Genomic DNA, 23,412 nt, shown 5'->3' with positions numbered 1-23,412 from the left:
TAAAATAAATTTTATTCATAAGGTACAGTTCGGATTTCAAGAAAAACTTAGTACAGAACAAGCCTTAAATAAATTCATGTCAGACATCTATTATGGAATGAATCAGCCTCATAGATCAAGGACCTCAGGTTTATTTCTTGATATTAAAAAAGCTTTCGATACAGTGCAACATAGTATTCTGTTAGAAAAATTATATATGTCGGGTATTCATGGAGTGTCCAACATGTGGATGAAGTCTTACCTGTCATGTCGGAAGCAGTATGTGTCAATTGGTAGTTGTACTAGTGACTTGGCAACAATTGAGTATGGTGTGCCTCAGGGTTCGGTTTTGGGCCCAATTCTATTCTTAGCATATATCAATGATTTGTTCTCCAACACATTCAATGGATCCTTAACATCGTTTGCTGACGACACGGCATTGGCATATTCTGCCAAAAGTGAAATTGAACTACAGGAAATGATCCAGCTTGACCTAATAGATCTACGTTGCTGGTTTGATTGTAATAAATTAGTACTCAATGCTACTAAAACCTGTTATATTAATTTTTCATTATCAGCTCCATTTCATTTTACTGACCCAATCAAGTATCATAAGATTGGCTGTAATCATCCAAATTGTAGCTGTGATGTCATCAAGCAGTTGGATTTTGTCAAGTATTTGGGTCTAACTCTTGATTATGGGCTGACTTGGAATCTACATATTCAGAAAATCAAGATGTACCTATTATATTTGCTAAGAAGATTCCATCAATTGAAGCAATTCTTTCCAGTGAGTATTTTACGTGTCATGTATTTTGCATTTTTCAATTGTCGACTGGAATATGGAATCTCTTGTTATGCGTCTACTTTCCTATCTCATTTTAAAAGCCTAATCACACTGCAGAAATCAGTGGTAAGAATTATTCATGGTGTGAATAGAAGGACTCATACCTTTCCAATTTTCCAACTGTTGGGAATCCTCCCTTTCAGATACATCTATGTGCTGAAGGTGTTATCCTTGTTTTACAGAATGAGTGGTAGTATAGGACTTTCAGCTAGACCCATTAATGAAGATGATCATCGGGTGACACGTCAATCAATGCAACTGATGTTGAAAGTCCCAAAGCCAAATTCCACTACATTTCAAAGATGTTTTCTATTTCTCGGACCCAAGTTTTTTAATCTTCTACCAAATGAAATTAGAAGTGAGAGATATTACAGGAAATTCTACAATAAATTGAAAATTTGGCTATGGCTTCAGTCACCAATAGAGTTAGAAAACCTTTTTAGAGTGGTGGGCTGATGATTTCTAATTTGAATGAATGTATAAGCTTTTGCAATTTTCCCTTCCTTTTCTCTTTGAAAAAACCTTGTGATTTTCCTCTTTGTTGTACTTCCTACTTTTTAAATACAAAATTTCTTTTTTTTTCAAATTATTCTTATGATGTTTTAGGCTCCAATTAATTAAATCATACTAATTAAATTATACTAGTGATACGGTATATATAATACTAATATCTATATTCATTGAAAATTAAATATGTCTATGATTGAAAAACATACTTGTGTGTGATTGTGTGTGTGAATGTGTTTTTTTTTCAACTCCTACTCACGTACGAAAGCTTCTTGCTTTTTTGTGAGTAGTAAAACATTATTGTTTGCAATAAATTTTATTCCATGAAGCTTCAAATTTGATCATCTCCATCATCCAGTTGAAGCTATATCATCCAACGTCATACATCATACGTCAGTATCATCCAACTGATAATCAGCATCACGGTGGTTTGGTTTTTTGTTAAATATAAATTTTTTTGTTTTTCATTATATCCACTGATTATTATTTGCAGCTAGTTTTATAATTGTATGGATTTATCAAATTTGATTGTAATGAAAAATGAAAACAATAAATTTGAATTTGAATTTGAATTATAGATTTCTTCAAAATAATTATAGGCCTAGTACATAATAATCGACAAGATTAGCCTGATTTAATCATGAGTGCATCTGAAGATCTAAAAAATAATTTTCAAATTATTTCACTTGAAAGAAGACATAGATAGATACAACAATATATCACAAGACAACATGAAGTGATCGATATCTATACAATCCATTCATTCGAAAATAATTATCTAATAGGCCTATCAATCAGTGAAACAATAGAAGAATACTGGGTTCCTTTCGAGAAGAATACAATTTTAAAAGAATACTCTATTTTTAAAGTTGAATACAAGACTATGGAAATTAGGAAACGTCCAACAGAACACTCCAACAAGTATAATTTATTCAGTCTACAATATTATTATATTCGAATATTGAGTCACAATAATAAATAATCCGTGTTTAAAATCAACAATTATATATATATATATACATTTGCCTTATGAAAAATATGTCATATTCGCCCCTTGACAACCTCGATAAAAAAAATTGTGTGAAGAAAATTGAGAAATGATAATTATGAACAATAGATAAAAATTTTCTCATATATTCCTGTGCAATAAATGTAAATTATACTTTAAACATTTTCTACATAGATTTTTCTAATATAATATATCAATAGAGCTTTTTGATGTGGCAGTCATTCGACCTCATAATTTTGATTCATCTGTGGATCGCTTGTAAATATAATTTTCTATTGATGACTGGTTGAATTTTGTTCAATTAATTGTTTCTCCTGAACAGGCTGTTGCTCGAAGGTATGTTTTCAATTTATTGGCAAGTATAACACCTGACGAGATGGAAAAAGAGAAGCTGAATGAACTGTCAAGCGCCGCGGGACAAGAAGAGCTCTACAACTACTGCAACCGACCGAGGCGAACCATTCTCGAAGTACTCGGCGATTTCCCACATGCCATGGCTAACATTTCGCTTCCTTTTTTGTTCGAGATATTCCAGCCAATCAGACCTCGAGCTTTTTCTATAGCATCTTCACCTTCAGTGAGTATCATTCTAAATAAATAGCTCAAGTTGTCTAAAAATGGAAGTAACTAATAATAGAAATGGAAAGATGTAATTTTAGAAACTCAGAATAATACATGAACATATGCGTTTCAAAAGACATCGTTGAATTTTATTATAGCCGCCCTGAGCTTCTGCAGCCTCTTTAGCTTCATTATCTACTCATAAAAGATACATTATTTTAAAATAATATTTTTACAATGAATCCTATGATAGTCTCATAAGTTCTTGACAATCATTACTTACCATAATCAAAAATATTCAAATCTATATTATTGTAGTCTTTTAAGGTATCTTCCAGTTACAGGGTCGAAATATTAATACAAAAAAACTATGAATAATAGCGGTTGATAATCATAATCTCCTTAGAATTTAAGAAGTATGCAAGTAGTTGATTATTCAAATTTAATTAGTTCAAAAAGATTTCAATAATAGAAGAAATCTAAATTAAGAGTTTGCTTTTAAATCTATCAATCTACAGCTCCATATTATCACTCAATTATCAATCTATTGATAATAATATTGTATAATTGAATACTAGTAGCGTTGGTGTTGTGACAAGTGTGCACAACTTTCTCAAGAGGGTCAGAAAAAGGTATCTACAACCTGGAACTATTATTCAGGTATCAGACCGACTTGAAGTGAAATGCGCACAACTTTATCCATTGGGTCAGAAAAAGGTATCTACAACCTGGAACTAATATTCAGGTATCAGACCGACTTGAAGTGAAATGCGCACAACTTTATCCATTGGGTCAGAAAAAGGCATCTACAACCTGGAACTATTATTCAGGTATCAGACCGACTTGAAGTGAAATGCGCACAACTTTCTCAAGAGGGTCAGAAAAAGGTATCTACAACCTGGAACTATTATTCAGGTGATCTCATTGTTCAATATTATAACGAGACGTTTTTGTCAGTCAATCCAAATAAGAGTAAATATATGCAATTTGGTTTTAAAAATTATTTCTTTAAACCGGTCATTAATATTGGAGACTCAAAGGTAGAACATGTCAAAGAAGCAAATCTTCTAGGTCTGGTAATTCACAGAAGCCTTTCTTGGGATGCTCATATTGAAAAACTTGCCAGCCATATTAGTACGAATTTATTTGTCCTGCGAAACATCATATGCTATGTACCCCTAGACACGGGAAGAGTCCTATATTTTGCATTGATTTATTCACACATTTCTTATGCATTGAATTTTGGGGAGCTACAACTTTGCAGAACATAAATAAAATATTTATTTTGCAGAAAAGGGCAATAAGATACTTAGCAGGTATAGGCTTTAACCACACTTGCCGAGATGCATTCAGAAATCTTTCAGTTCTCACAGTTCCTTGTATTTTCATTTATAAAGTGATTATGTTAGTGGTAAAAAATATAAACAGCTTTACAACTGTTCTGAACAAAGCTCAGGCTAGAGCTACCAGAGGACTGTAATTTACTATTTAAATAATCAAATACAAACAAGGGGCAAAATTTAATCTTCAATTTGAGCCAGGTTATTTGTACAGTTAAACTCTGCATTAATGAACAATAAAAAAGAGCAAAAACTCACAAAATTTATTCCAATCTTGACTACTTGCCCTTTGAAGCCTTTATTAGGTGTTCTGGTCAGGTTCAGGGTGGGACGAAATCGGGGAATAGACAGGTTATTGCTTACGGGCTGCCTTCTCGTTGATTCTGTGTTCAACTTGCAGGTCATACACTGTGTTTCGAACAAAGCTCAAACTGGATTCTTTATAAAACTCAAATCCGATTCAAATTAATTCAACTCAATACTATTTACGCTGTTATATTCTTAATTCACACACACTACACTCAAACAATTTACAAGAAATTTCCGATCGAAATTACATGACAAACACAAATTCGGTCTTGCACAACAACGGGGCGACGAGACAAGACAGACAAAACTAGGACGACTCACAAAAAACATCCAGAATGCCAAGCAAACAGGACGGTCCGCGCCGGCGCAAACACAAGCCTGCTATTGGCAGAACTATAGTCTGGCATTCTGGCGCTACAATTCGAATTCTCTGGCCAGAACAACAACAAATTCAGATGTACACCATCATAATACCAGGCATAGAAATAATATCAGTGTTCAGTATCATAGACTTTCTCTTTATAAGAAAAAGCCCAGTTATATTGGTGTGAAATTATTGAATAGGCTGCCAACTCATTTAAATCCTGGGACGCATTCCTTTAAAACAGACTTATATAGGTTCTTAGTTGATAAGAGTTACTATAGTATTGACAAATTTTTAAATGGAATGTAGTGTGTTTCAATGTTACTTATGTATTCCAATGTAATTTTAGTGTATGATTTACATAATAACTTGCCGTGTGAATTATCTATTATAAAGATTTTGACTGTAAATCTTCCTGACGTTATTCAACTGTATTGAAATTTTCTGTAATATTGTTGAATAAAATGAATATTCTATTCTAAAAAGGTATCAGACAGACTTGAAGTGAAATGTGCACAACTTTCTCAAGAGGGCCAGAAAAAGGTATCTACAACCTGGAACTAATATTCAGGTATCAGACAGACTTGAAGTGAAATGCGCACAACTTTCTCAAGAGGGTCAGAAAAAGGTATCTACAACTTGGAACTAATATTCAGGTATCAGACCGACTTGAAGTGAAATGCTCACAACTTTCTCAAAAGGGTCGGAAAAAGGCATCTACAACCTGGAACTATTATTTGGGTATCAGACCGACGTGAAGTGAAATGCTCACAACTTTATCCAGAAAAAGGTATCTAAAACCTGCAACTATTATTCAGGTATCAGACAGACTTGAAGTGTAATGCGCACAACTTTCTCAAGAGGGTTAGAAAAAGGTATCTACAACCTGGAACTATTATTAAGGTATCAGACCGACTTGAAGTGAAATGCTCACAACTTTATCCAGAAAAAGGTATCTACAAGCTGGAAGTATTATTCATGTATCAGACCGACTTGAAGTGAGATGCTCACAACTTTCTCAAGAGGGTCAGAAAAAGGCATCTACTACCTGGAACTATTATTTGGGTATCAGACCGACTTGAAGTGAAATGCTCACAACTTTATCCAGAAAAAGGTATCTAAACCCGGAACTATTATTCAGGTATCAGACCGACTTGAAGTGAAATGCGCACAACTTTCTCAAGAGGGTCAGAAAAAGGTATCTACAACCTGGAACTATTATTCAGGTATCAGACAGTCTTGAAGTGAAATGTGCACAACTTTCTCAAGAGGGTCAGAAAAATGTATCTACAACCTGGAACTATTATTCAGGTATCAGACCAACTTCAAGTGAAATGCTCTCAACTTTATCCAGAAAATGGTATCTACAACCTGGAACTAATATTCAGGTATCAGACAGACTTGAAGTGAAATGCGCACAACTTTCTCAAGAGGGTCAGAAAAAGGTATCTACAACTTGGAACTAATATTCAGGTATCAGACCGACTTGAAGTGAAATGCTCACAACTTTATCCATTGGGTCAGAAAAAGGTATCTACAACCTGGAACTAATATTCAGGTATCAGACCAACTTGAAGTGAAATGCGCACAACTTTATCCAGAAAAAGGTATCTAAAACCTGCAACTATTATTCAGGTATCATTCTGGCCAGAACAACAACAAATTCAGATGTACACCATCATAATACCAGGCATAGAAATAATATCAGTGTTCAGTATCATAGACTTTCTCTTTATAAGAAAAAGCCCAGTTATATTGGTGTGAAATTATTGAATAGGCTGCCAACTCATTTAAATCCTGGGACGCATTCCTTTAAAACAGACTTATATAGGTTCTTAGTTGATAAGAGTTACTATATTATTGACAAATTTTTAAATGGAATGTAGTGTGTTTCAATGTTACTTATGTATGCCAATGTAATTTTAGTGTATGATTTACATAATAACTTGCCGTGTGAATTATCTATTATAAAGTTTTTGACTGTAAATCTTCCTGACGTTATTCAACTGTATTGAAATTTTCTGTATTATTGTTGAATAAAATGAATATTCTATTCTAAAAAGCTATCAGACCGACTTGAAGTGAAATGCGCACAACTTTCTCAATTTCTCAAGAGGTTCAGAAAAAGGTTTTTTTTTAAGATTATGTCCTAAAGACTCCAGTCATGGAGTATAAGACAAGTCATGTTATTACATAATAATTCTAACACTAAGTAGTTCAACCTAGTTTAGGTTTGAAAGGAATTCTTGTACACTATAAAAAGCTCTATCAACTAAATATTTTTTAATTTGTTTTTTGAAAATCTTCAAATCATCATTACTTTTCAAGATTTGAGGTAGCTTGTTATAAAATTTCCTACCAATATAATCTGGTTTTTGTTCAAATAACCTACTATTGTGACCCATTATATGATAATCTGCTCTGTTTCGCGTATTATACTCATGAACATCTGAATTCTGGATCACACCACTCGTTTTCACATGCATTACAACTTCATATACATACAAAGATGGCACAGTTAATAGACCAAGCTTTTTAAATAAAGGCCTACAAGAGTCTAACCTATTCACTTTCTCTATACATCTGAGTGCCTTCTTTTGAATCTTAAACACCCTGTCCATATTTTGTTGAGATGAATTACCCCATACTAAAATAGCATACCTAATATGAGATAGTATAAGTCCATGGTAAGCAGTTAACAGTAGTTTTTTATCATTCAGCCTAGCAAGCTGCCGCAGGACAAATACCCCAGATGATATCTTATTACATATCCTCTCAATGTAAGGATGCCATGTTAATTTCCTATCCAATAAAATTCCCAAGAATGCTACTTTCTCTTCTTGGTCTAATTCATTTTCCTCTACAAACACATTTATTTCTCTATCCTCTACTGAATTATATTTACTTTTGAATTGTAGGAATTGACATTTCTTACTATTTATTGTTAATTGCCTTTGCTTCAAGAATTGGACAATTGATTGTACTCCAGTAAAAGCATTTATTTCTAGACTATCTAATTTTAATTAATTGTTAAAGATAAGCGATGTGTCATCAGCAAACAACAGAGCTCTGTGATCTTTTAACTCTTTTGGTAATTGGTTCACATACAACAGAAACAGTAAGGGACCCAGAATTGAGCCTTGAGGTACTCCAGCCAGGACCTCCAGTTTTTGAGATTTAATTTTTACTATTTCATTCCCATCCACCTTGGTAAGCTCAACACACTGGTTTCTACCTATGAGATATGATTCAAACCATTTTAGTTCTATACCATTCACACCTACAGTTTTTAGTATTTCCAATAATATTCTATGGTTCACACAATCAAAAGCTTTGGATAAATCAAGAAATATTGCGGCTGCCTTCTCACCTGAATCTATTATATCTATTAGTCTTTCAACAAGGGATACTATTGCAGTCTTAGTAGATTTCCCTTTCTGGAACCCATGCTGTTCATCACATATGAAATTAATTTCTTCCAGGTGCATCAATAGCCTATCTAAAACTACTCTTTCAAAAATGTTACTTATTACATTTAGAATACTAATGGGTCTATAATTTTCAACACTTTCAGAATCACCGCTCTTGAAAATTGGCAAAATTTTTCCTTGTTTCAGATCATCAGGGAAAATACCCTGCTCTAGTGAAGTATTAAGGAGATGCAATAAAGGGTCCAGTAATTCATTTTCACATTCTTTTAAAATTTTGCTTGAGACCCCATCCAATCCTACTGTTTTTTTGTTATTTAAATTTTTTATTATTCTTGACAAATCATCTCTTGATAATGGATGAAATTTAAATACCTTTTCAATTGGCTCAGCATTTAATGTAGTTGTATTATAAGTATTAGTGTTCAGTGACTTTTGGAGATTATATGCAACCTGTTGATAATACTTATTGAAAAAGTTACAAATGTCTATACTATCATCCATATAATTTCCATGTTCATCGATTATCCTAGGGACATTAGTAACTGTATCTTTTTGAGCTGCTCTCCTATTTCTATTAATTACCTCCCAAACAGCAGAGTTAAAATTGGTACTAGTTGTTAATATTTCAGCTGTTTTCTTACACTTTCTTTACACTGTTTTCTTACACTTTCTTTTGCATAGTTTTTCTTTAGACATTTGTATTTGACTTCACTCGGAACATCCCTCACTAATTTAAATTCCTCATAAGCTTCCCTAACAATATTTCTTTGAGTAAGAATATCTTCAGTTATCCATTCATCTACTTTGTTTAATTTACTTTTTACTTTGACTTTTTTTATTGGACAGCATACACTAATGTGAAATCTGTATCCTGTGAAAAAGGTATCTAAAACCTGGAACTATTATTCAGGTATCAGACCAACTTGAAGTGAAATGCGCACAACTTTCTCAAGAGTGTCAGAAAAAGGTATCTACAACCTGAAACTATTATTCAGGTATCAGACAGACTTGAAGTGAAATGCGCACAACTTTATCCAGAAAAAGGTATCTACAACCTGGAACTATTATTCAGGTATCACACAGACTTGAAGTGAAATGCGCACAACTTTCTCAAGAGGGTCAGAAAAAGGTATCTACTACCTGGAACTATTATTGAGGTATCAGGCGGACTTGAAGTGAAATGCGCACAACTTTCTCAAGAGGGTCAGAAAAAGGCATCTACAACCTGGAACTATTATTCAGGTATCAGACCAACTTGAAGTGAAATGCGCACAACTTTATCCAGAGGGTCAGAAAAAGGCATCTACAACCTGGAACTATTATTCAGGTATCAGACCGACTTGAAGTGAAATGCGCACAACTTTCTCAAGAGGGTCAGAAAAAGGTATCTACAACCTGGAACTATTATTCAGGTATCAGACCGACTTGAAGTGAAATGCTCACAACTTTATCCAGAAAAAGGTATCTAAAACCTGGAACTATTATTCAGGTATCAGACCAACTTGAAGTGAAATGCGCACATCTTTCTCAAGAGGGTCAAAAAAGGTATCTACAACCTGAAACTATTATTCAGGTATCAGACAGACTTGAAGTGAAATGCGCACAACTTTCTCAAGAGGGTCAGAAAAAGGTATCTAAAACCTGGAACTATTATTCAGGTATCAGACCAACTTGAAGTGAAATGCGCACATCTTTCTCAAGAGGGTCAGAAAAAGGTATCTACAACCTGAAACTATTATTCAGGTATCAGACAGACTTGAAGTGAAATGCGCACAACTTTCTCAAGAGGGTCAGAAAAAGGTATCTACTACCTGGAACTATTATTCAGGTATCAGGCGGACTTGAAGTGAAATGCGCACAACTTTCTCAAGAGGTTCAGAAAAAGGCATCTACAACCTGGAACTATTATTCAGGTATCAGACCGACTTGAAGTGAAATGCGCACAACTTTATCCAGAGGGTCAGAAAAAGGTATCTAAAACCTGGAACTATTATTCAGGTATCAGACCGACTTGAAGTGAAATGCGCACAACTTTCTCAAGAGGGTCAGAAAAAGGTATCTACAACCTGGAACTATTATTCAGGTATCAGACCGACTTGAAGTGAAATGCGCACAACTTTCTCAAGAGGGTCAGAAAAAGGCATCTACAACCTGGAACTATTATTCAGGTATCAGACCGACTTGAAGTGAAATGCGCCCAACTTTTTCCAGAGGGTCAGAAAAAGGCATCTACAACCTGGAACTATTATTCAGGTATCAGACCAACTTGAAGTGAAATGCGCACAACTTTATCCAGAGGGTTAGAGTACAATCTCAATTTTTCCAATAAATGTATTCAATTATCAATTCATCCTGTAACCTTCTAAGAACATTCTTTTAGTCTAGTACCAACAGACTAATGTAACGACTGCATTTTTTTCTGAATATCATGATAATTTTTTCAATTGTTTACAAGAAACCTATCATTGGGCTCAACCTAATAAATATAGAATTTCTCTTTAAATTTAAAAAAAATTACTTTGTCAACTCAGGTTATTCTCAAAAAGTAAGATAATCTAAATATGATAAACGTGATCATTCTTGTTGAAGTGGCGGATGTTTACTGATATACTGAGTATTCTAAATTTACTTCCGATTCATCCTGCTACCTAAATAGTAGCTCAGGTAGATGAGATCCTTCCTATAACCTTCGGTAAAATTTGTTAGCATCTGTCATGTAATCGTACCGGGACCTAACTCTTCATTGTTGAAAGTAAGAATGGTTTTGATTTTGATATACTGTATTGGTTTCGGCAATTCAATTAATCGGAATGATTAGTTAGACTGATTAATAACTTACAATACATTTTTATTGTAATTGAATATTAATCCTTCTATTTTGATCACTCGTCATAAATCTAAATGAGTCAGCACATAACTCACTATTGACATAAGATTTTTGAATTGTTGTTCCGGTTGACAGGCTCACAAAGATGAACTTCATATGTTGGTGGCCGTTGTCAAGTACCAGACGCGCATCGTCGCCCCTCGCCTGGGTCTCTGCTCCAACTATCTGGCATCGCTGCGCCCGTCTCACAACATAGGACTACCTGTCTCTATAAAGAAGGGATCATTCGTGTTCCCTTCCAGCGAGGTCAGCTCTTGCTCAACAGCTCCATTATTTTCACTGTTCTTAATTAGTCACTCATGATGCAGTGACTAATGATGGATGATAATAACAGGTGGACCCGGTTTCTAGGTCATTTATTAAATCGAATAGGCTATTAAATCTATAGTTAATGAAATTTAATAAGTGTCCTACAAACCAGATCTAAGTGGTTTTTGCATACTATTATACAAATTTCGAAAAGAGAAAAAAATATTAATGATAACAACAATAAGTATTCATGCTTCAATCTAGATTTTTCAAAGAGAAATCCAACTTATTATAACAATAATTGGCAGATAAAAATCATATCAATCCTTAACTATTTCTCTCCCGAACGTAGTCCAAAATAGGGTTGGATTCACTTTTCATATTTCAACAAAATTTTCAGTTGAAAACCGCAAGCTTATAACCGGCTTTATAAACGATTTAGAAGTTGGGCACAGAGTCACTCCTCTAAATAATATCGTTTAGTGGTTTGCTCACAGAATGAGAACGAACTATTAAGCGTATCCATTGTAAAGATCAGACCGCCATGATGCTTACCTACTAAAACTTATAGTAACAAGTAATCATTTATATTGAAATTTATAGTAAATAGATGTACACTGATCTACCTATACTATTGCACTTGCTCACATTATTATACTACCTATTATTACACCTCTTACATTTATTTATCCAATCGACAACTCTTTACAATATATATCTAATAGATATTTATATTATTTTTTCAATAAAATTCTTATTTCTATGCTCTGTTTTCAGAATGCAACAATTTTTATGGTTGGACCAGGCACTGGAATAGCACCATTCAGAAGCTTCATTTCTGAGGGAATCACTAGTGGAAAAGCATATGAAAATCTGTACCATTTGTTTTTTGGATGTAGAAATCGAAACAAAGATTTCCATTTCAAGGATGAGTTGGAAAAACTGAGTTCTGATAAGAAGTTATCTCTCTACACCGCGTTCTCTAGAGATCAACCGGATAAAATGTGAGTTATTAGTTAATACAAGATTTTTAGTTATGATTCCTTCTCGTATTATGTATTCCTTATTTTGTGCTACTAAGTTATGAACTCTTTGTATATTTTCTGTCTTAAATTATGATCTTCCAATTTTTCAGAAGTGAAAGTAGGGCTTCATTATTTGTTGTTCGTTGTTATCTGAAGAACTTTTGTTCATATTTCCATCAGAAAACATAAATTAGTATGATCTGAATTAAATTTATTAATTCCTTGATCAATTACAAATTGCGATGTTCACCAAATTACCAATACTTAACTAGTTTACAGACTAAAACTTGAAATTTTCACTTGAATTATAGTCAGTAAAGGCTATAAACCTGGGAAAACGTTCATTTCCATTTCTTCTGCATAAAACACTACTCAATAGTAGCTTTTTATACTGTTTTCTAATCTTAACATTAATTTACTCATCTACAATAACTGTTCTTTATTTGGTTTGATTGACAGGTATGTGCAGCATGTTATTTCGGCTCACGATAAGGAATTGTGGAACTATCTGTCCAAAGAAGATATTTTCATTTTTGTGGCTGGCAATGCAAACAACATGCCTACAGCTGTACGTGACGCTTTCAAATCGATTTACTGCAAACACGGAGGCTATAGCAATGAAGAAAGTGAACAACTATTCTGTAAAATGGAGATGAATGGACATTATCAAACTGAGACTTGGGCATAGAATAATTAGTTTTATTATAGACAGTTTATTTCGAATCCTATGAAGGGAAATGGTGGAAATAATTTTACAATAGTGAGATTCAAGTTATCAAGTCAGTAAAAATAGGACGACATGGCTGCCAATTCTATTTTTCCACCGCCTTCTGTAGAGGATAGCTGTTATTCAAGTTATCCCGGTATATCTGATAAATTATTATATCTACCAATTATGGCCGGGACACACATATCCGTACCGAGCCTGCGCCGCGGCACAGCCGTGTGACGGACGTACTACGGCGAGTGAGAAAACAAATGCTTTCAAACGTGTAGGGACACATACTACCGCATCGCGTCAGCTCCGTCACCGTGTTTGTTGCCCGAGCCGTGCCCGCGCCGTCACCGACTATTTCAGTTTACTTTTTGACGGAGACGGTGCGGGCTCGTTTAACATTGAGAGTGAAAAACTTATTGATAAGATACGGAATTTTCAAGTTTTTTATGATCAAAGTGAAGAGAAATATGGCTGAACGAAAAATAAGTTAAACCAAAAGTAAAAGTATAATTAAATATTAAGTCAAGCCAAAGGTATGATAGACATAATATAATGAATAATAAAATGAACAACAAAAAGTATAAAAGAAGGAACCCGTGACTGTGTCTTAAGTTTTAAATTTAAAACTAATTACGTTTAGATACATAAGGCAAAAGATAACAATTTTATTGCTGATATATGTATATTTCCGATACATGACTGATTGTGGTATTGTTATGCACCGAAATACATACCAGCACTGTGATTCTCATCGTCTACAGGTAATTAGTTTAAAGGTTCGTACCCACTAGAACATATCATACCATGACCGTGCCCATACCGACACATGCAAAAAAATATTCTTTGCATCATTTGATATGTAATACACCCATTAGACCGTTCCGTCACCGGCCAAGCACGGAGCGTGCCATGCACGTCCAGGTCAACATTTGTCGGCCAGTATATTTTGTCTGTGACGTAACGCTCCTTGCATGGTACGTGACGCCTGCAAACCCCGTTGTAACCGGGGTTTTAAATTTTTTTTAAAATAAAGTGATAAAGTTACTACTTACCAGGTTGTTTCATCTGATCTTCTATATCCTTCCATGCTACATCTTTCTTGGTGGCATCCATGTACTACTAGCATGGAAGGATATAGAAGATGAAACAACCTGGTAAGTAGTAACTTTATCACTTTATTTTCATTTGTAAAGCTATTCCTTTTGACATTTTCACATCCATTAATAATAATAACAGCATTTTGCAAACAAATATATTAAATCTTTCACAAAATCATATTTTTAGAAGTCAGACTCCACAGTGCTGTAGAAAACAATACAATTTTTACAGTATTGTCTTGTTTTACAAAACGAGACAATAAATATTAACACAAAACCACATACGAGAGACATAAACATATATTGTTTGCATCTAAAAAAAATCATATATGCCTATTATACTACAAAGTTGATTTTTCAGTAACCAATTACAGTACAAATTATCGTTAAATCTTTGACAAAGTCATACTTTTTATGTTTGATTGACTGTACATTTTATCTTATTTTTTGTTATGTTTTGTTGAAATTTGTTATGTTATGTTAAGCCCAGTCTCAACAGTTTGGAAGAAATTCACGAATTGACTGTGTATCCTACTACATTTGTATCCTGTGTATCCTTCTATCCTTCTACCTTCCATGCTACATCTTTCTTGGTGGCATCCATGTACTTCGGATGTTGTAGATTATAGAGGAATTCGTATTTACGAACACATTCTATCAACAGTTCGTCATTCATTTTCATACAAAACGAATGAAGGCACACAAATGACAAAGGCACACAAAGAGCAACTACTACAACTAGCAAGTAGCAACTAACTAGGTACTTTACCACAATGGTGTCTACACTGGTTACCAACGCGGCGCATGCGCGGTTACAACGGGGTTTGCAGGCGTCACGTACCATGCAAGGAGCGTTTCGTCACAGACAAAATATACTGGCCGACAAATGTTGACCTGGACGTGCATGGCACGCTCCGTGCTTGGCCGGTGACGGAACGGTCTAATAGGTGTATTACATATCAAATGATGCAAAGAATATTTTTTTGCATGTGTCAGTACGGGCACGGTCATGGTATGATACGTTCTAGTGGGTACGAACCTTTAAATTGAAAAATATAAATTTAAATCGGATGTAACAAGCTTTAATATTGATATATTATTAACAATAGTTTAGCACAATCAGAAATCAGACCACAGTAGTAGCACTACAGAACTGAGAAAATGCTGCCGCTCGGCTGTTGCACGGATATGACTATGTGTTCTCCTACCATCATCACCGTGTCGCGGACGTAGCTCGGCCGTACCTCGGCACGGGCTCGGTGCGGTTTTATGTGTCCCGATCTTCAACAATTATTATTGTTGATTATTCTTAGTAATTATCAATTCTATCTCAATTCTATCTCAATTTTTTTCGGATCATGAGCCTTTTTTGGTTGTGTGTGGTTAATGGAAAGAGCATTAGTGAATTGAGCATTAGATGATCAAACGTCCATGCCATCGGCGGGATTCGAACTCATGAACCAGGCTAGCAGACCAGGTGCTAGCAGACCGAAGTTTGAACGCTCCTTAGCACTCGACTAACCCGGCCGGCTAAATTTTTCAATTATTTAATAACTTTTCGTAATTATTGAGATGAAATATTCTGGTAGTCCATTGTATTTCTTTATAGCATACAAAGATAAGGCAACAGTGCGGAGCTAGAAAAGGATGAAGCTATCTGCTTTGCCTAATGACAGACATGGATAGCAAACCAATGTTAATCAGGTGTTATCTTTATACCGTGAATATAACTATAGATAGGCCTATTAGTCTTACAATAGAATATTTATGTCGATGTTTCAATAAATTATGGTATTATTTATAGAAAAAATGAAAAATTATTACTGCATATGAAAATTTAACCCATCCCAATCACCAATTGGTTTGCCATTGGACTGCCTGAAGATATTTGACTAAAATAATTGAAACAAAATCTACTAATCAATGAAAATTGAGTAAAAATATTGGTATAGATAATACTGTAGAATGAATATTACACAGTCACATTGAAGCTATCAATTTCATTACTTGATGCAATGCATTCATGGGGTTTCATGTCTCATTTGGCACCTTTCGTTTTCTAAAACTTCCCCTTTGTTCTATATTATTATCTATTAATAACTTCAAACATGATAAAAACAGAGCATATGATTTTCAATCGTGAAAGTCAATATAGAAATAGAATAAGGTGAAAGGTGGTTTAGGAATGACACATATAAAAACAATAGTTATAAAAATAATTGTGTATTATTTTAATATTGCATAACACACTTCATCTTATTCAGTAAACACAATTTTTTACATGTAAATTAGATCAAGTTGCATAAATACATAATCAAAAATCTTATAAATAAACGTTTTCAAATACATGAAAACAATTGTTGAAAACTAATAATAATGGTACGAAAATGAGTAGCACTTGATTTTTGTAGGATTAATCAAAATGAAGTCCATAATGATGATGATGAAGTGATGATAATAATAAAATTAAATTGGTATAATCTTACAATATTTTACAAAACATTACAATAATATAATATAGCCTACATCGTACAATAAATTATTTTACAATGTGGATAACTATTTTTTTGTTATTTTCAGACATCAGTATCACGTTAATTCAAAAGAACTAAGATTGTTCATGAGTTTTTCAAGTAATCTTAGTTCTTTTGAATATACGTGATACTGATGGATGAAAATAACAAAAATTATCAATATTATACACATTACATACTATGTAGTGCATTTCATTCTCAAGAACCTCTGGTCAACATTAAATTAACATCATCAGCTATTGTAATTATTACCAGCAGGCCAGAGATCCATTTTTTAGCCATAAAATGTACTATTATTGCAATATTTTGCTGTGCAGGCAGGAGCCAGCTAGTACTTGGTCACTAGTGACATAATACACACATTTCATCTTACAAAACATTACTATACTTGACTTCAGACGATGTCAAAACTAATAATCATATTTCCAACATTCTAGTTATTTTTATCCTACTCTCCTTATAATATTATTGTTATTAATCCACTCACCTATTTTTAGTATATAATATATTGCTCTGTAGAGATGAATTATCGAAAATATCTCACGATAAATTTAGACACTATCGTTGATCTATCAACTGGACACTAAAATGGCAATGCTAAATAAATGTATACTTGGAAAATATTTTTAATAAAAGCAACGAGAATTTTAGAAGAAAATCATAATCTAAAATGTTTTTATATATAAGGTAAGTCATATATATTCTTAAATTTGAATCAAATTAAATACCGTATTTGAATGTTTTATTCAGTGTGGTGATATAGCCTATAGTGAGCTGAAGGCTAAATCTAAAATGTATAAAAATTTATTCCGTTAAGCTTAAGTGGTGATACTTTCAGAATAAGGAACTATTGAGTGAATAATTACTTACCAAAGTAACAAGGTGCCTATACTTCAATGTTGTTCAATTAAGTACATTATTCTAATTGTTGAAAATAATAATTACGGCTTATTTTCGTTGCAGAACTTGCCAAACATGATTCAAGTTACTACTAGATCAAGCATACCTGGATCAGCTTTCCCTGTTTGAACGGTTTAATCATAGGGTCAAGTACTACTTGATCAAGCGTTTACATAGGGAAATCTCATTCAAGTATCATTGTTCAAGTTGGCTTTACTCAAGAAGTAACATGACCAATAAGTAAAGGCCCCTCGGATAGTAATTAATACTGGGGTGAGTAGATGGAGAAGCATGGTGTTTATTCATTTTCATTCAATATTAGTTACAGACTGAGGTGTATTTTGAATTACACTGTCAACAATCGCACGTTTAAAGCGATCCGAAAATTCTAACGATAATGCATAACTACTTGTTGAATGGAAAAAATTTTATTCACCGTTATGATGATAAAGAACTGATTGATAGTTGATAGGCCCAAAAATTTTGGAGCAATTATATGTACCCCAACATTTTTTATTTTAAGAATTTATCATAAATAATTATTTATAAAACGCTTCTGTTATAGTTTCATGAATTATTGAAATTAAAGAACCAATCTTCCAAGTAGGTACCATCTATGTATTTGGAAAACTTTGGGTCTCAAATCATACCGTACACGATGACGATCTCATGAGTGAAAAAGATTATTGATGGATCTTATAAAAATTTCTAGTCATCTTCAAGTGTTTAGTTGAAAAAATTTCAAAACTTCGAAATTGCATCTGAACATTGCAAAATCCTGAACAAGAATAATATTAAAATCTGTTTTTTGTAATAGATGTTTTCATGAAACATTTTTCCAGATTTTACATTGGAAAAGTACCAACGTGTCAATTTGTTGAATTTCCTATTCTAGGTTTATGATGAGCTCTAGTTTATAAGTTTATGTAAATTCATGTGTAATTGAATCGACAATTCATTTTTAATCCGACGTTGAAAATACCAATCTTTCAAGCTACAGTATCTAATGATAAAAAATTTATTGTTCAGGTATGTGAATTAAAACATTCATGACTTGAGTATAATGAACACTCACCATATTTACAAGAAATGTTGATTTCAACAACTAACGTTTAGTCTAGTTTGATCGAGGCGCCTATAACAAGTTCTCATTCTCGAAAATGTTTTCTATGAATGAAGAGTATAATGAAATAGAGTGGAATTCAAGAGTAGAAGTTACTTTATGACTTGAATTTGTCAAAAAATAAAAATATTTCCACAATAGAAAATTGTAATCATAGGATATCATTATCATCGGATACTTGCACTTGATTTTTTGAACAGAGGACTAAAATGTGCTGTGCTCACGACCTAATACGGATAGAATGTAGATTATGATAATATGGTTGAGTATAGATACACTCAATTAAAAACCAATACAAAAAAATAAGAAATACCATTACTAGAAAAAATTGTGATGGACGACGTACCAATAACTCATGTTAAACTATCAAACTCAAATGAAGCTTCGTAAAGTCTCTTGACTCAGATAGTTTCTTTTGCATCTTAGTTTTTCATATTCTTGTTGACTCTTCTAATTTCAACAATTAGCATACCTTGTGCGGTAGTCTACTGTTAATTTTCCAACGTGAAATCTAAACAACTGAGGATAGAATTACATTACATTACATTCAGAATTACATTACATTCTTAGTATTTGAGTGAAAATGGACAAATTCCAGAAAAGTTAAATAAATCATAACCCTGTATCGAAATTTTGAAATATTATCTAAATTTGTGAAAGAAATAGTACAAGGAGTATCCTTAGTTTTTCTCTCCCGGTCAGTGATTTCTTGTAAAAATAATAAATAAATTGCAAGTAGTAAGATAATCATGATATTCAGGAACTCACTTTTCTAGGAATTATTCAGTAGAAATAAAATAAGATGAAATGATTTTGATAAAACAAATAATTGCAATAATTTTATTGTTTCACTTTCCTCACAGAGGAATTATCTATAAAATGATACACACAAATTATAAAAAAGTTCTAAAATATAATCTCTCTTGGTTGAGAGATTATTTCGGACTCATGTAATGATTTTAACTTTCTAAATCTTCTCACACTTGATGTGCACTTCATGATAATATTAATTATTTTTCCAATATCATTTACTTTACAAGTCCTTACTCAATATGATATCACTTAGATTCAACAACACCGCAATTGGTGAGACCATCCATGCAATACAATTTTCTCTTACATCTTTTTTATTTACAGAGCTGCGTTCAATAATGCAGCACTGAATAACAAAATTATAATACTTATCAAGTCCAATACATGAATTGAAACACATAACAAATACAAGTTTTGAACTATAAATAATTAAAAAAAGGGTCGAGAGTTTTATACTTTTCCATCATAATTTTAACCAAAACTATCAAGTCTTTCTTTTTTCAAACTTCATTAAACGATACAATTTTATGTAAGGGATAGAAAATTCTCATTTGCATGGAATGACCACATTGATTTACTGAAAAATCATTCAAAAAATATTAAATAATTCGATATAAAAATGTAAGGTACGATTCACCTTTAAAGTACAGAAAATAATTTTTCTGTACGGTACTTGCTGATTTTCAATAATCGGGAATTTCATTTTGATTTAAAATAAATAAGAGCGAAGAATGCGAATGAAATTAATTAAAAAACAATTGCTTCAAGAGCAGGTTGCGTTGCAACGCACAGCGTATTTTTTTGAATTATAAATAGCGATGATTTTTATGAGAAGACTGAAAAGTGGTTTAGTGAGTATTGTCTGTTGATACTAGTATGGCCTGTTTCATAATATTCCAGTTTGAAGTAACAGAGCTATTCTGTTCTAGTAGTAAGAATGAATCTCAAATTCATCAGATATTAAATATAATAATTCTATTGTTAAAATTTTTTACAAATCATGTGTCCAGTTGATGATGATGATAATAATAAATAACTTAATACGACTAATTGATTCAATTATATACATGCCTTTATGTACAAGAGTAATATTATTATTATTATTATTATTGCAGAAATACATTACTCTCATTAATATATTACATAACTTGTGATAAAAGAGACTACATTTCACATTCTTAAATAACTATTCTATGGCTAAAAACGTTTTAATTGAATATCACTTGCTACAGACAAAATCCTCCATTGTTCAGTAGCACCAAAACCTAGGAGATTACCAAAGACATTAAAACTAAAATAAAAGTGAAACTAAACTATTCTTTACAACATAAATGATCTAATTAAGTTTTCCTTGAAGTGAATTGCATTAAGGTCCTGCTAGAACAATAGATCCAACTCATCTTCAAGCGAGAAAAAATAATATTCCAATAAAATTCGATTTAGGTTGTCTTTAGCAATTTCCTAGAACTTCAATCAAATGGTTTCCACTTCTCGCAAAAACGCATTAAAAAATAAAATAAATTCAATTTATTTAAATTATTACAAAATATAATAAAACACAATTATATCATAGTATACAAGTACATTACTAACAATTTGTGTACGTTCATATAAAATAATACCTAAATATTATCTCAATTATTGACAATAATATAATGAAGTAATTAAAATTATATTAGTTTGATGGATGAAGTTATATCATAACTTTGGTGAGTATGAGTATGAGCATAGCCACCTCTAATACACCTCTAGTATTAGCCACCTGTATTAGAGGTGGCTATGGTATGAGCCTTCCAAATTGGTGATTTTGCAGAATCTTTGAAAACAACTAAAACTTGTAGATGAAACAATCTATTGTATGCATTTTGTTCATCATGTAATAATCTCTACAACTCTCACAATAGTACTCAACACTCACATTTATAGTATTTAATATTCAATTTTACATACTATACATACAATTAGCAAAAATTTGCTCCATTTAATAAAAAGAAGTTTACATATTATATTTGACGGCAGTTCATTTTATTTAAAAACTATAAAAATGTTACAAGTTTACTACATAGTATTTGAATACAGTAAGCACAAACGTAGGATATGAATAATGAATTCACTCAACCCCCAAATGATAATGAGCAAAGAAGGTTTGAAATTCTTTTGGGTTTTCTTAAGTGGTTGAAACTTAATGCTACAGTTGATAATCATCAATTTATAAGTCATTTTCATAAAATAAACTACCAACATATCCAGCATCATATTTTAGTTTCAACATATTCAACGGGACTTGATAATTTACAGTTGAATTTAATTAATTCATTTGAATGGAATAAATGTTAATTCTTAATACTATGTTTGTATTTTTGGGTAAAATAAGAGAATAAAACAATAATTGTACGTAGAGTTTTATCTATGTTTTTTATCAGAGAATTAATTCTTTTGATTGAAACTCAATCAAGATAATAATAACGAATCTTTAAGGCTTAATAGAAAAACAACCAAATAGTTATTTTTAGGAATTAAATCCAAGTTCTTGATTTAAAATATTGGGAATATAACATAGTTGAAACAAAATTAAGAATACTTTGCAGCTATAAAAACTACTCATTAATATTACAAAATAATTCTTATCAAGTAGGTACCGATCTTGAAAAATTAAATCCAACTAAGTTATATTTTCAATTTTTGCAACAATTAAAAATAGAAAAAATATATTCTTGAAATAATAAATTTTCTAATTAATAGAGAACATTTCAAGTTGTTTCATTTACTCAAGGCTGTTCGGTACACCTTTTTATTATTATTTGAATTGGATAATCTTTTTCAATATAATTGTTGATCATTATAACAGTGAGAAAAAGTGGCAACTGAAATTTTTTAATGGTCTAATTAGCGAGTTAAGGGTTGTTGAAGACCTTAATTCCGTTTTCTTTCCAGATCATAAACGGTTTCGAATTTTCCATTGGTTTTGTTCTAATATGCGTTTTTTCGCGATTAATGCTAAAATAAACAAGTTATCGAATTTACAAAAAATGTTACTTTTATGAACGATATGGCGAATAAAATGTTTTAGTTTGGAAAGATACATTTTTTGAATTTTTAAGAGAGTCTGGAAAGAAAACGGAGTTAGCACTTCAACAACCCCATAACTCGCTCATTAGACCACTTAAAAATGTCAGTTGCCACTTTTTCTCACTCTTATAATGATCTTACATTGAAAAAGATTATCAAATTCAAATAAAAATAAAAAAGGGTACCGAACAGCGTTAAGGCTGTGCGAAGGCTAAAATGAACTTTCTATTCGTTATATTTGTATATCATCAAGCTATCAAAATGAAAAAGTTTTCTCAGGAAAACATTTTTTTCTGATCATTACTTTTTGAGATATGAGCGCTTAAAGTTTAAATTTTTGTGACAGAACATTCCAATTTCGGTAAAAGATAAATCCATGAGATTTAGATGATAGATTCTTCATGGTATTGTTGATCTAGTAAAACAAAAATTGTATGAAAATATCAATTTGAAATGTTCTGTCCCAAAAATTCAAACTTCAGGCGCTCATATCTCAAAATTTAAAGGTCAGAAAAAATGTTTTCCTGAAAAAACTCTTTCATTTTGATAGCTTGATGATATACAAATCGAAAAACTTTGAAAAATATCACGAGTAGAAAGAAAGTTTATGTTTAGCCTTTGCACAGCCTCAAGTGTTTCTAGTTAATAGG

The 23,412-nt window shown here is 32.3% G+C and overlaps 1 protein-coding gene across 2 annotated transcripts in view; it reads left to right on the top strand.

The window, feature by feature from the left end:
* LOC111054084 (NADPH-dependent diflavin oxidoreductase 1) overlaps positions 1–16,133 on the top strand; it is a 43,806-nt gene extending 27,673 nt beyond the window's left edge. For both annotated transcript variants that reach the window (XM_039432527.1, XM_022341053.2), the window contains exons 6-9: positions 2,665–2,919; positions 11,310–11,480; positions 12,261–12,487; positions 12,968–16,133. In XM_039432527.1, the coding sequence (XP_039288461.1) occupies positions 2,665–2,919; positions 11,310–11,480; positions 12,261–12,487; positions 12,968–13,196 (882 nt within the window). In that variant the 3' untranslated portion in view covers positions 13,197–16,133. The remainder of the gene's footprint in view (positions 1–2,664; positions 2,920–11,309; positions 11,481–12,260; positions 12,488–12,967) is intronic.
* The last annotated feature ends 7,279 nt before the right edge of the window (positions 16,134–23,412 follow it).

This window comes from Nilaparvata lugens, chromosome 7, assembly GCF_014356525.2.
Source record: "Nilaparvata lugens isolate BPH chromosome 7, ASM1435652v1, whole genome shotgun sequence".
NCBI classification, from domain to species: domain Eukaryota; kingdom Metazoa; phylum Arthropoda; class Insecta; order Hemiptera; family Delphacidae; genus Nilaparvata; species Nilaparvata lugens.
This window is presented reverse-complemented; position numbering and strand designations above follow the sequence as displayed.